The following is a 15,562-nucleotide window of genomic DNA, read 5'->3' as shown; positions in this document are numbered from 1 at the left end:
ATTTGGGGGCTGGAGCCTCCTGCCCATGACGCTCTCTATCATTCACGGATTGAACCACCAGGGAACCCGGTGTCGGGTGTACATGGAGGTACTCATAGCCTTTAGAAGGGACCATGTACTTCCTCTCGACGCCCTTCGCAGTAGGGGGGATGGAGGCCGGAGACTGCCAGATGGTGTTGGCGTTGGCCTGGATGGTTCTTACGAAGGGCAGGGCGACCCTGGTGGGAGCATCCGCTGAGAGGATGGTGACAATTGGATCCTCTATCTCCGAGACCTCCTCGGCTTGCAGACTCAGATTCTGAGCTACTCGCCTGAGGAGGTCTTGGTGCGCTCTGAGATCCAGCGGGGGTGGGCTGTTGGAGGAGGTACCCGCCACCGCTTCATCCGGGGAGGAGGATGAGGAGACCCCCGGCAAGAGAGTGTCTAATGGAGTGTCTCCCTCGGCCCTCGCCTCCGCCTCAGGAGCCAGAGCGGAGTCTTGTTGCTTGGACCCTTCCTCCTCATCCGGGGAGGGAGGGGGGCGAGACAATGAGGCTTCCGGCGCCCTGCGGTCTGCCGTCGCAGGTCTAGCAAGGAGTTGTTGGGGCCCCTGGGCTTGATGGTATGCCCAGGGTGTCCAGAACCCCCATTGCTGCAGGCCTTGGTCTTGTAGAGGCGGATCGCTAAATAGCGCCGCTTGCCGGTCGGTGCCCAGCGCATACCCGCTGTCCGTCTGGGAACAGACCGACGGCTGTCTAAAAGGCCACGGCGGGGCTGACCCTGGTTGGTAAGGGTCTGCGCGGTTCGGCATGGACGAATGTCTCAGTGCCGGGGACCGGTGCCGGGAGTCAAAACGGTGCCGGGAACGGGACCGGGTTCTGTCACGGTGCCGGGATCTAGACCAGTACCAGCCGCCGCTTCGGTGCCGGGATCGGGACCGGGACCTGCCACCGACTCGGCGCCGGGAGGTCGACCGGGACCGGGACCTGCCACCAGCTCGGTGCCGGGAGGTCGACCGGGATCGGGACCGGGACCTGCCACCAGCTCGGTGCCGGGAGGTCGACCGGTGTGGCGGATAACGTCGGGACTGGCTCCTGGAGTCGCGGTGCCGGTCTCGGCGGCTGGAGTCCGACCGCGAACGTCTTGAGGCCGACCGGTGCCGCGAGTGCGACCGGTACCGCCGAGGGGAGCGGTGCCGGGACTGCGAGCGGCGGCGGGATCTGGAGCGACCGCGACGTCGGGACCTCGATCTTGAGCGTGAGGCTCGAGACGGTGCCGCCATCATGGGTTTGCCTCTGGACACTACCCGCACCGGAGGTACCGGGGGTGGCAGCTGAGTGGGCTCAGTCAGAGCTATAAGGTCCCGAGCCGAGGCGAAGGTCTCCGGCGTGGATGGGACCAATATCTCCACCCCAGATCTCATGGGGGAGCTTGGCGGTACCGGACTCGACGGACCCATCGGGCCCGGAGTCGACGGTGCCGGCGGCGCCGCGGCCGATGTTGAGGCCGGGCGCTCTAGTCGGGTCTGCCGGGCCAGAGTAGTAGACTTCGACGGCCTCGGTTCCGTCCCCGGTGCCGGAGAAGGTCGGTGCCGGGGAGTCTTTTCGGTGCCGGTGCGATCCGGTGCCGGCGCCGAGGTCACGGCCTGCGAAGCTGCCGGGTCAAGAGCCGCCTCCATAAGGAGAGTTCGGAGTCTTTGATCCCTCTCCTTCTTTGTCCTTGGCTTGAAAGCCTTGTAGATGCGGCACTTGTCCGATGTGTGTGATTCCCCCAGGCACTTCAGGCACGCGTCGTGGGGGTCGCTGGTGAGCATAGGCTTCTTGCAGGCCGCACACTGCTTGAAGCCCGGCGAACCAGGCATGAGCCCGGTGCCGGGTGCCGGGAAGGGCTAAGCCCCCGGCGAAGAACTATTTACAAACTATTTAACTTAAGTACTACTATCTACACTTAACAATCTAATTAACAACTACAGAAGAACGAGTTAGACAAACGAGAGATAACAAGGAGAGCTAGGGACGTGGAGGACAGCTAAGCCGCGCTCCACAGTTCCAACGACCGACACGGCGGTAAGAAGGAACTGAGGAGCGGGCGGGCCGGCAGGGGTATATATAGAGCGCCATGGCGGCGCCACTCTAGGGGGCGACCTGCCGGCCCACTGGAGTTGCTAGGGTAAAAAAGTTTCCGACGAACGTGCACGCACGGCGCGCACACCTAACTGGAATGGATGTGAGCAATCACTCGAAGAAGAACAAAAGGGTTAATTTAGAAAGAGTGGATTAGGCTCCTAGGCGGATCAGCTGGTGCTCAAAGATTCTCCATGGTTCTGACCTGGGTTGCTTACTGAAAGAAATATGACTCGATGTCCTTTTAAAATAAATTTGATTAAAGCTGATAAATACATCACTAAGGCTAAATATATCACCAAGTACTAAAATATTACTACACTGATTAAGTGTTAAACAATGCAGTAAGAAATTGAGGTCAAAATAAGTGTAAATAGGCAAATCAGCACCAACATTGGAATTCAATAATCAGTTTAGTTAAATCATGAAATTAATACATACTTTAAACCAGAACATCTAAAGCAAGTGGCTCTCCATTTATTTCTAAATTCCAAGTGAAGGATTTTTCCTATAGCAGTGTAATCAAAACATACCTGTGTGAATATTTTAATACAGAAATCAAATTATTGTTTACATGTAACTCACAACATCAAAAGCCAATTGAAACTTTCTTTTCAGATTTCACTATTATGTATGAGGAACAACCCATTTCCTCCTCACTAACACAAATGCAGACTTTAATCAAACTTTAAAAGTTTCACAGCTCTTACTTAACATTGTATGCTGACAATTTAATTTCCCTGGATGCTTTTACAGAACTAGGAGCACATATATGCAATGATTTTCAGGCAAAATTTTAGGGCTTCTTAAAAGTAGATTATACTTTCACACACCCCCATGTGGTCTTTATGGGTAAGGTTACACACGCATTCATGCACATAACCACACATTCACACCCTAAAATAATAAAAAGCTGGGAGATCCCTCAATTAATGAAAACAAAAGACAAAAACAGAAAATGGATAAACAAGATATGTAAGATACAAAGGGCCCTGAACTCTCCAGTTCTCATAGTTGTTCCACTCACGTGGAGCAGGAACTATAACTGCAGTCAAGCACCAGACGATGACATTGCTGTCACAATGCTATATGCTTGCAAGCTTCTTTAGATACAGGGAGACAAGTCATGGGTATGTAGCCTGTTGACATCATGATTTTCTTCCTCAGAGCTGATCAGTCCCAGAGTACGGAAACGTTTAGCTTCCTGAGCTGGCTTGCTGACCCAAAATGCAAGGCCTTCCACTTTTACCTTCATCTTTATGGTTGATAATTCTAGCATGTTTCACCTTACAGCACCTCATTTGGGGCTCTCAGGCAGGCATTGTGACCTGGATACAGACAGCACGGTCCAACTATACTGTCGTGAACAAGCTTTGGACTGAATATCAGTTTGGAAAATCTTGCAGTGTGAACCTCAAAAATAACAAGAACTGGAAAAACACAAGGCATAAGAACGGCCATACTGGGTCAGAGTAGAGGCCCATCTAGCCCAGTAGCCTGTCTTCTGACAGTGGGCAGTGCCAGGTGCCCCAGAGCGAATTAACAGAACAGGTAATCATTAAGTGATCCATCCCCTCTTGCCCATTTCCAGCTTACGGCAAACAGAGGCTAGGGACACCATCCCTGTCCATCCAGGCTAATAGCCATTGATGGACTGATCCTCCATGAACTTATCTAATTCTTTTTTGAACCCTGTTATAGTTTTTGCCTTCACAACATCATCAGGCAAGGAGTTCCACAGGTTGACTGTGCGTCATGTGAAGAAGTACTTCCTTCTGTTTGTTTTAAATCTTCTACCTATTCATTTAAAACCTGCTGCCTATTAAAGGCAAGTTGTGAGGAAATTACCCTACCCTAACCCCCTGGGGTAAACGGCCGTGGGTGACATATGGCACGCCACCCAGAAGGTGGCCTTAAGGAGGACCATAAAAATAACCAACTATCTAAAGAAAGAAAGGAACCATTCACACTATGTCCTATTCAGCATTTCTTGAAATAAATTTAGGTATTACATGACAGCTGTCACCCCTTTCCTTTGCAAACAAGGGAAATGGGGAATTGGCAGTTACAAGCTAACTGGGTAAAAGGTAATAATAACCTGGCCCTTTAGTAGCTCTCCACTGAAAAGCAGAAAGTTACTTGACAGGTTATTAATATGAATTCCATTTGAAACAGAAATAAGTGAAGTTTGTACTAAGTCTGTATTCTCATATATGCTATTTCTGTCACCACAGACAAACCCTGACCTTTGCATTTGCAGAAACCAGACACAAGGTTGTGTAACATTTTGCTAAAATAAGACTGTCATGGCTCAAAACCATAACTTTCTTGATTTTATGGATTTTCTGCAATTGCTATTTTTGTGAAAAAAAAAGGCTGTCTGGAATTTGGTTCTCCTTATTATAATGTTCTGCCAGAACCTGAGTTTACAAAATTGATCCCTTATGTACTTGTCCAGTCTAGCTTTCACTGACTGCTAACAGGAAGGGAATAAGTACTTTACCATTGGAAAATGGGTATTAATGATAAATCAAAAGTACTTTCATTTTTATTTCTTAATGTACTCCCTCTTATTGGGTGAAAGCTGCATTTTAAAAAGTAAAGTACCTCACACCTTCTTCTGAGCATTTTACATAGAAAATATAAACAGTCACTATTTCCTTGTTGACCCAGACCCCTAGAGAACCCAGCATTACTGCAGTCCACAGTATAACATAATGATGGGTGAATATGAAACGTTCAGATAAACATCCACACCAGAAATGCTATGAAAAGAACATAGCTCAAGACAGACACATCTTTCCACATTCAGACAATACCAGGTTGTGGGTAAACGAAGAATAAAAGTTACTGAAAATTTTTTTGAATGTTAAAAAAAGATTTGGGATAAAGTTTTTGAAAATGCTGAACAACCTAGAAGCCAAGGCCCATTTTCAAAAATGATTTGGGAGCCCAAATGAGCACCTCACAAACGTTAAATATTTATCCTCACAACTCCTTGGCAAGGTAGGGAAATATCCACATTTTATAGATGGAGTTCTGAGTACAGCTGGCTGGAAAATGGAAATCCATTCCTATGAAATATTTCAAGCTTTTGAAAAAAATCATCTTAAACTGATATGAAACATCATGAATTGCAAAATCTTTCACAGGAAGGATTTTCTAAAATAATTCCCTTTTGAGAGAAACAAAACGGGATGCTTTGGTCTGGCTGCCTTTTGCCTCTCTGTCCCCAGAGCTGCGGGAAGGCCGAGAAGTTAGGATGCTCAGCCTCCGCAGCCCTCTGGGAAAAATTCTGTCAGTTTCATTTGTAGAAAAATAAAAGCGACACAAGCCTCCCAGGTGGGAAGCTATCACTTAAATTTTCCCAATAGAAACATCAAAATTTTTAGTCAAAACTGAAACGTTCTCACAAAAAAAAATCAGTTTTACAAAAAGGGCCCTTTGGGTTGGAAAAATCATTTTAATGAAAACATTTCAACTTGCTCGAGTACTGAGGCAGAAAGGGTCTAATGAATTCCTGTTGAGATGGTGACTACAGTGAAGTTACATCAGGGATGAATTCAGCTCTGAGAAATTAATGACTTGCCTTTGGTCACATGGGCAGTCTTCGCGGCAGCTGAGAACTGAAACCAGATCTCCTGATTCTCAGGCCAGTGCCTTAGCCACAGGACCATTAGTCTGCCATTTGGATGAAGATTTCAGTGGGTTTTCTTTTTATACAAACCAGTTTACCAATTTTTGTAATGTAATATACCTCCAATATTCCTCCAAATATTCCTAATATTCCTCCAAAGATATTGTTGTTCTTGTCACAGTGTAATACATTGGACTCATTACAATAATTAATTAAAATAATACAGTATAATGTAATGCTAATATGTACTAATATCACACTGGTTATAGGTCACTGATGTATAAGCACTTGGGATGAAACTCTCATGTAAAAAGTTAAAATTAACCACGCAGTACACATCTGGCAGTCATTAAGGGGATTATGTAGTTTAAAACACTCTCTTATGTTCCATCCTCAGTGAAATCTTTCTGAGGTTCCTTTGTTTTGCAGACTAGCTGTGCAAACAAGAGTTAATGACCAGACCATCTTTTAGGACTATGTGATGCTAGGTGAGCCACCCTGAAGTAAGGGGTTTCCCAGGTGAAAAGTCCAAGGGCTGAGACAGGAACAGTGAATGGGCCTTTTAAGCAATGAGATTCCAAGGAAGTCCAAGGGAGAACTGCTACTGGGAACAGAGAAACTGCAGATCTTGTTTCTGCCCTACCTCAGCAGATACCGTTCTATTGACAAACCTCTTGTACCCTAAGAAATGCACTTTCAACTGTCCTCTTTATCAAGGTATCCCTGAAATATAACACACGTTCATCTTTGCGTCACACAAACTTATTATCTTACTATCATCAAATTTATTTACATCACAAAAGCTAAATTATTAAACTGAAGTTACAAAAAGAGCCACCATTTATGTTAAAGTTTCTTGCACTATCATTCTGGAGTGTTTGTCCCATGTGTGTCAAGGGGGATGAAAGTCTGAGCATAGATGTCTGCATGGTTCTTGCACTTTGCATACCTAAATATTTATGTAAAACAGGCAACAGTAGTTGTATTATTGATGGATCCACAGATGTGCAATATTTCCTATCTGCTGTATAGTCTCATTTGAAAGCATTCCTACAAAGTAGGTTTAAAGTAGCTATAAAATTCATCATTTTCTGTATTCCCAAGAAAGGGAAAGTTCTGTCTTATCTGTAAATGTTCATTCTGGGACACTCCACATCAGTTTTCACAGTGGCTTGCTGTCTGTCTCCAGAGCTACTGGGAGCAAACCAGACCTTTACTCTGAGTCTCGGCTCAGGACGACCCCCTCAAGGAAGAACTCTGTAAAACAATAGATTCCAAAGCTAAAAAATACTAACTATAAGTTCAAAAGCACTGTTCAACTCACACTATTTGCAAAAGAGCCTTAACATGGAATTTAAGGAACACCCTCTTCTCTTTCAAACCACTTAACAAGTGAGCAATAGCAAGGGGAAAAAAGGACATAATGCAATCATTTGAGGGAGCATCAGACTGACATAGAGAGTCCTAGAATAAAAACTTGCAGGTAAGACAGAATTTTCCCTTTCTGAGTCCCCTCTATGCCAGTTGCTCTGCACAGTGGGATGCAGAAAATGGTATATCATTTCTAGACAGGGAGAAGGATTCAGTCTAACCATGTAAGAATATAAGCGTTACTAGGGCACCCTTTTGCATAATACTCTTCCATGAAATGGTGCATTAACAGGTGTGAGGGTGTCAACTCCATAAGGTTTGAGAAAGTATGGATGGATGACCATGGCAATAGTAGTCTTACGTACTTCCTCATAAGATGAATACGATCTCTCCACCCCAAAAAAATCACACTTTTTTTTTTAAAATAGTGTCTGGTAATGAGAGAAGTTGAACCAGAAGATTTGAGTACCTCAGCGATATACATCTTTACTCTCCTCTAGGTTCTGTTTGCATTAACTTATGCATTTTACTTTTTTAGGATATTCAGATTCATCCAGAAGGACAACAAACAACACTTCTTATTATAGGAGAAAGATTGTGGTGACCTTGGGGGTGGAGGTCTGGTTAGTTCAGAAAACTACCATGCTTGATAAATAGACCATGGAACTGAGGTTTCAGTGAGAGCAAACCAAGCTCTGAAACCCCCTTGGACAAGGAAGCTGTGAGTAGACAACAGCTTTTCAGGGAGACAAGGAAGAGACCTATCACTGTGAAGCTGAAAGGTGGTTTTATTAGGAATGTAATATACAGATCGAGATCATGATAGCAACCTGCAGATTGTAAGAGTGGTGATCCTCAGGAATCTGTTAGGTGATAGTAATGAAAGACTCTCTTGGGTATTTTACAGCGCAATGTACCTGCAGTCTGACTTGTCTTTCCAAGAAACGTTGGCTTTGAGCCTCATCATCAGTTGACTCATACCAATGTGTGTGCCGTGTTACATCAACTGATAAATTGACTTCATTTGTGAATTTCCCCTGAAATACTAACAGGCTGTGTATCACCTTAAATGCCTGATGGTAGTTCAAAACTTCCTCTCAGCTTCCCAGATGAGGGTGAAGCAGTGCTAGATTTCGGTTTGGGACAGAGATAAGTCCCTGTTGCACTGTTATGAGCGTGTGTGTATTGGGAGTTTGAAAGGCGGTTCCAGATATATTTAAATCAGGTCTGAGAACCAAGACCTTCTGAGGGTTAACAAGAAAGTGAATAAAATCACTGTGGCCTGTTCCTTCACAATATTCTTCACTCTCAGTGGCTGAGAGGGGAAAAGGCAAAAAGGAGGCCTTTTAGTCCACTTCTCAGATAATGGAACCACTCTTTTCCTCATGTAGTAGTACCCCCTTTTGGTTTTCCACCTGGATTTGGATGCAAATAGATTCATAAATAAGTTTCCCTCCTGGCCTGTGATGTGCCAAAAGGCTAAATAGTCTGCACTGTACAGCCTCAGTTCGAAGTGTATTTTGCTGAGCTAGCTGACTGTGAGTTTCCTTTTTAATGCAGAACTCTGAGGAATCAGGTAATATCTTCTTCCATTGCTCTTCTCAAATAAAGTTTTTCTTAGATGATAACTCAGATGGGGAATTTTGCAAGGGCTATAATTGGTCCATCCATTTGTTTGCTCATACTTGCTCCCAAAGGCTTTCAGTGTTGGCTGCTGGGCCATGTGTAACATGATGAGAAGTTTATCATCTGAATGGAGGGATGAAATGGCATCTGAGAATACTTGTATATCAGTTACAAGACTACAAGGGAAGTATTCTGTATTGAAAACACTTCTTGTAGCAAAAGCTAAAGTATCTCTGGCTGACTCTCCCTGATCATATCTTCAATAGATCTCCAAGAAGTTTATTTTCATTTTCTGAAATCTTGGGAAGATAATGTAATGCTGGATTTCCACCTGGAATACTAGTCTTGTTAGGAGATCTGAAATCTAAAATGGGCTACATCACTTTGTTTTCTCTTTGGTACCACAAAATCTTGTGACTTTACGAAAATATCTGTCTTTCTACAGAACTGGTTCTACCATTTCATTATGCAGGAGAAACTATTGCCCCCTACATCTTTTGATGCTATAAAGGACTGGTTGATAGTGCTGTTTTATTTTAATTAAATTCTGGGAATGGATAAACTTGCCCCCCAGAACAATTAACAAGTTCTATTTTATATCCTCCCCTGATAATGTCAAACATCCATTTTCTGTGGTAGTTCACATCCAGATGAGGGCCCACCTTGAAACTCCACTCATAAAGGGAAATCTGCCCAGACTTGGAGAAATCAATTGGATGGTTTTCTAGGCAATCCCAGCCTTGGTCTTCCAACTCTCATGACAGCAATGGTCTCCTCCTAACGTGTAATGCCCCTGCTGGAACCTCAAAAAGCAGCAGCTTCAAAAGGAACATTTCCCAAGATAAGGTAGTGTGAAGATTCTCCCCTGGGACAAAGGAAGGGCTTTGTCTAAAACCTCATGAAAACTCTGCGACAAAGGGAGGCATGGAGCCAATGCAAAGAATTGTAGGGAGTTCTTCCTGAAGGGGATCTTAAGACCAGGCTCTGAGCAAAGATCTGGTCTGTCCCCAGTTACCCTAGAGACAGGGAACTCCTTACGGGGAAGACATGTAGGGAACTGAGAACTGAGGTGAAAAACTCAACCGTACTGGCCTATGTTTTCTGCTGACTCAGTAGTCAGGCAATACATTAGCAAAAAATTTAGTTACAACAGTTCAACCAAAATTACCACTTTATGACATTCAGCAAAAATGGAAAATTTATTCTCTGCTTTTCTAGATAACAGGGCAATATCTTTCCCAGTCTCAGGCTATGACTCTCAAGCTATTTTACCATCATGTTGATGGAAGTGACAAGCTTATCTGTATATACAAAATGAAATGATTAAGCATTAATTTGCCCTTTTTTGGGGGGACAAAATAAGTGAGTTTTGAGGTGCCCCATCCTCTTTAACCAAAAGCACACCCAAAAAAAAACAAACTGCCTTCAATACCTCCAGCAATCAGACTTATTTTTTGTAATTTTTAATAACTGGGAAGATTGTTAATCTTTGTATGTACTAACAATCTGTCTCAGTAGCAAAGCAAATAAATCATTAGATAACGTTGATGATTAAGTTTCAAGTTGATCAAGCTCAGCAACTCATCAATGTTAATTTGTTTATTTATATTTTTGTAATTCATGTTGTGAAGAAATCTCTATGAACAAGACAGATTGAGTTTATCTGACAAAAGCGCTAATATTTTAGAGTATATATAATTTGATTGCTCTACCAATGCTCTATTTTCAAAGATACTGCAATCTCAATGTAGTTTTATTATTACATTACTGCAGACCCAGAGCACTAGTAGCTTATACACTAACAATTTATAAGGGGGTTAACTACCTCTTGGGCTATACACCTTCGCAAGTGTAGAAATCCTCCTTTCACCTTACACTCACCAGACTTTGGGTCCAGATGAGCAGAAACAGGGGGGTTGATGTTCACCCACTGCTCTCCTAGGTGAGTGATTAGGGAATGGGCAGAGCGTTGGTTTTGCTGCAAACGTGCTGGCCAGCACAAATGTAACGTATTGCTATTACAGACCAGCAGAAAAATGACTAAAAATGACTAACCTAAGGAGCAAGAAAGGAAAGGGGAAGGAATTGTGCCCCATCCATTAAGCTCTTTGCCTCAATAATAGTTGAATCAGTTGAGTTTTGCAGGGTCATTCTGTGTGTAAAAATGCATTTCCTTTGAGCACTTTAAAATGTGTTGGCTACTAATTTTATTTTGTGACTTTGTTTGCATGAAGAGATGGAGGAAGTAGGAGTTCACAGACATCTATACTTATTTTAAAAACTTTTATCTTGTCACCTCTTATTTATCTCTAATCTACATAAAGGTAATCTTTTTCACCTGTCCTCATTTGGAAGCGTCTCTGTTTTCAAACATCTCCACTGAGTTTCCTCTATCTTTTATGGGATGGAGGTGATCGTAATGGAGCATAATATTGAAGGTGAGGGCAATCTATGTCATGACGATATGATAAATTAGAGCAATATCTGACCCAGGTTTTCAATTTTTAAAAGACAAGGACTGTAGTGTGGAGAAATCAGGTATTATACATGCTAGAACTGTGGAAAGAAAAGTAAGTTGTTAACTTGACATTGGATCATCCCGTAATAAACTCCTTCAGGAGAGAAATAATTAAGAGGATTAATAAGATCTTAGTGACATTATGAAAGAGTCAAGAACATTTGTTTTAGACATCCATCTTAATTAACAACTTCAGAAAAGTGTTGAAAGTAGCAGTGCTGAACTAGAATAACACCACCTGGTCCATTATTTATACAGTACCACTGGTGTGCGTGGGATTTTTAACAAGCACAAGGAAATACGCTCAAACCTCCAATATAGTATTTACAGATAAAATAGGCCCAGACTCAGAAAAACACTTAGAATATACTAAACTTTAAGCCCCAATCCAACCTTATTCAGCAAAGTACTTAAGCATGCGATTAACTTCAAACTTGTCCCTAAATCCGATTTGTTAATGAGAATAAGCACATGCTTCAAGTCAAACACGAGACTAAGTGCTTTGCTGAATGAGGGCCATAATTAGTAAAAACATCAAACTTCTTGATGAGAAAAGGGGGCAGGACAGTGTGGTGACTGTGTGAGAGGAGGATATACCGCCCTCTCCTTGGTGAATCGTATTAGATTCTTCATTAGTTACGTGCATATTTCACCACATACGAGTAACAGAAGCATCTCAGGCTCATAAAACCTTTAAACACCAGCCAACCCGCACTAGTATCACCGCCATGTATTATAATTGTCTCTCACCAGAGTTGGTGCTTTCCAGCAGATGTCTGATCTTTTCTGAATCATTAATATATTGCATTAGTTTCACTAAATTTCTCACCCTGTGCTTCTCAGAATAACTTATTCAGGAACTCCAAAATAACTGACACGGGAGTTTACTGGATGATTAAATTGCGTATACTTTAAGCTTACATTTCTTTACCAGAAAGATTTCTGAGCTGTGATATCACAGTCAGTGACAGGTAAATATTAGAGCCATATGAAGATAGAATCTTCAGTTACAGAACAGTTTTAAACTACAAACAATCCCCCAGCTGCCAAAAGAAAAAAGTTATATAAATACACTGTCCTTAATATAGACTGGTTGGTTTGCAACTTATGTCAACAGAGCAAGTATCAAAGCAGATACAGGTAAGACTATTTGATTTTGTGATATGGATTTCACTAATCAGAACAAATGAATCAACTTGTAAAACTTCTGTACCATTACAATATGTATAGTTGTTGTTTCTGTCTTAACCATCAATAATAGGGATGAACCTATCCACAACACTGTAGCTGAATACTAACTCTCAGAGAGTTCGAATTCCCATGTGGATACAGAGTTTGCAGTGAACATTTTCATCCTTTTATGGTTCTAAGGTCAGAGGTAGGTCAGGACTCTCTGTTCCCAGTAGCCACAACCTAGTCGTGCCATCCGTTGTGCAGAAACTTTCTTTGATTCAGGCATGGTGTTCTCTAGAAGCCCCAATGCAACATAGGAAACAGTGTTCTATAGGTTAAATTATGCCAAGTAACCGATAAATCAGTTGTCTAGATCCAGTGTGTTACATTAGGTTTGTGGTGGTGTGGCTCAGAAATCAATGCATTTATTACACTGTTGTAAAACTGCTGTACTCGATGGATGTACTGTCACTTACTTAAGACTTAGCAAGTTGCTAATGAAAGTCACTCTATAAAAAGCAGAGCACAGAGCCAAGTCTCAGATGTGGTGCTGGCAGATGATGAATCCTAGCCATTTTGTACTGTATTTTCTTATATATGTAATGTTTATTGTAGGATTCATAACTGTTAACCTGTACATGGACAATTAATCTATCTTTTTTTATTTAACTGCGGACGGAGGAAAATTTGCCTTTCCACTTATTTGTGAAACCACCTTTGTATAAATTGAATCAAAATTCAGGATATCTATGCTGTAGCACTTTGCGTGCTGTATCAAAGCATAAACATCTGAAAAGAATATTTCTGTGATCTTCTTTGAAGCTACTTTCTATCCTTGTATATACAACTTTTGTATCTTTGTTAAAATAATCTTACATGAAGTAAACACTTCATAGCATACAGTGAAACATTCATCTAATTGTTACTCCTAAGGAAAATTACATTTGCTGAGATTTGACTTTACAAAAATTGTCAATTGCCAGTTTGCCTGTAAATCACTTTACCATTAAGAAAACACCAATATGCATTGTTGATATTCAATTGGCTGTATAGTTTTAAATGCACAAGAGACTGTAGCTGTTCTCCAGCTATTGAATTCCATGTTTCTTCATTTTCTAAGTTAGATTACATTCCCTAATGCCTCATTGGTCCTTTTGAACACAAAGGATTTGAGAGTATTGGGGAATTATTTGTTCTAAACCAAGATGGAATTTAATTTTCCTGTAAACATGATTTCATAATCCCAAAAGGATCCTCAAAAATCAGATTATTTATTTAAATGGAAGTATGGATTCCACATGTAGTATGCAAAACAGTTATGGCCATTGGAAAGCTTTGAGCTATTCATCAATGACAGTATCAAAGAAAGAAAGAAAGAAAGAAAGAAAGAAAGAAAAAGAGCGAGCTTTAGGTAACTAACTATTCTGTTGCAACAGCCAATTAATTAAATGTAGTTCTTCCCATACCACTTGCAGGAATGCTCTTGAACGTGGATGTTCTTAGCAGGAGAAAGCCCTCATTTACTATTTTTGAAGCTTTAAAGATTGTTTCTCTTGGAATAAAGCCTGTTTAAGCAAAAAAACCTTCAAAATTGGATGTGGAGATTCTCTTCTTCTCATTTAGCAATTAGATGGCACTTGATTTTTAACTGCAGGAATTCTAGGGTACTGTATTAAACCATGTATCCATAGTCTGTCCTACATAAATTACACGCTTATTTTGTAATGATGAAAGCTTCCTACCATAGTAGGTGAGACGTCCTCTTGCAACGTTTTTCCCTCTTGAGTTTTCAGTAATGCACTCGTAGAGGCCTGCATCCTCCTGCTGGAAATTTGGAATTTCAATCATGCCATTGGATTTTCTCAACTTTACTTTATTCGGAAATGGCAGGCCATCAGTTCTTCTCCAGTTTATCTGAGGCACCGGGCTAAAAGGAAAGTTATGGGATTAGTGACTTTTAAAAAGTTTGCTTAAGAACAGTCATTTGGTAACATTAAATACATAATGTGAAATTAAAATAACCTCAAAATTGACTAAAGAAATAAGGTTTGTAGTCAATTTTTATCTAATATACATCATATATTAGAGATAGTGGAACCCTGAAGAAACTGATTTGCAAATAAATGCATTGTGTTTGGTTCACTATTATTTGTGCTGGCAGATTGTCCATTATTCACAACAATTTAGCTGACTGTTCGGTGTTTGTAAAACTTTCTACAAAATCCCAGTAGCTTCATTCCAGAAATACTTTAGGATAGGATTTTCAAAAAATCTTAGTGTTGGTTTCCCACTGAAGCCAAAGGCAGTTTTATGATCGACTTCCATGGGAAGAAACATAGGACGAGGCTAAGCAATTTTGAAATTTGCATTCTTCCGTTGCTGTTCATTAATTCTCCGATTTTTAAAAATTTCGGTCACCTAGTCAAAAAATACAAGCAGTATTATATGATTTAGGTTGCCAATCTCACACCCTAAATCATGAATACTCGGCAGAGCTCGTCAAATAATCCATAGAATAATTGGCAAATACATTTTCAGAAATTAAGACTGGTTCTCAAACCATTAGTGAAGAGCAGAAGGGACTAAGTTTGGATAAGAGGAAAGAACTATGATGATGTGCTAAGAAACTGTTTTTATGGATATTTACAATGTCAAAGAAAAGAAGTATTATGACAGCATCAGTTAACAGCATCAGTTAACAATGAGAATTCTGTGTGTTTGCATACCACAAATGGTTTGAATAATTGTCAATATAACATCATATTGATTTTATTCAGGGTAACTTGAAGTCTCATTTAAATTGCTATGTTGCCTATACACATGTTTTTAATTTTAATAAAGTGTATAAGAACTTACTTTCCTAGGGCAAAACATTCCAGTTTCACTGTTGAACCTTTAGCTGCAGGCAGCGTCTCAGGAAACTGAACTTCTATTTTGGGTTCATATTCACCCATAACACCTGTTAATTATGAGAAGGACAAAAGATTGGTAGTTTTTATTTGTATAGTTCTGCCTTTTTCTTGGGCATTAAAGCAAGGTAGGTTCAACATATCCATCTCTTCTGATCAAATGCACACTGTTTTTAAAAAAAACTTGTGGGCCTCGGGATTTTCTTCCCATGACAGTGTACAATAG

At 41.4% G+C, this 15,562-nt stretch overlaps 1 protein-coding gene across 2 annotated transcripts in view; it reads right to left on the bottom strand.

Annotated features, from left to right (window-relative positions):
- The window catches only part of CNTN3 (contactin 3), a 251,644-nt gene that overhangs the window by 62,993 nt on the left and 173,089 nt on the right, over positions 1 to 15,562 (bottom strand). For both annotated transcript variants that reach the window (XM_030570435.1, XM_030570436.1), the window contains exons 5-6: positions 15,284 to 15,386; positions 14,170 to 14,354 (exon numbers count right to left, since the gene is read on the bottom strand). In XM_030570435.1, the coding sequence (XP_030426295.1) occupies positions 14,170 to 14,354; positions 15,284 to 15,386 (288 nt within the window). The remainder of the gene's footprint in view (positions 1 to 14,169; positions 14,355 to 15,283; positions 15,387 to 15,562) is intronic.

Source organism: Gopherus evgoodei, chromosome 7 (genome assembly GCF_007399415.2).
Source record: "Gopherus evgoodei ecotype Sinaloan lineage chromosome 7, rGopEvg1_v1.p, whole genome shotgun sequence".
NCBI classification, from domain to species: Eukaryota; Metazoa; Chordata; order Testudines; family Testudinidae; genus Gopherus; species Gopherus evgoodei.
Note: the sequence above shows the minus strand (reverse complement) of the source record. Positions and strands in the feature narration are given on the sequence as shown.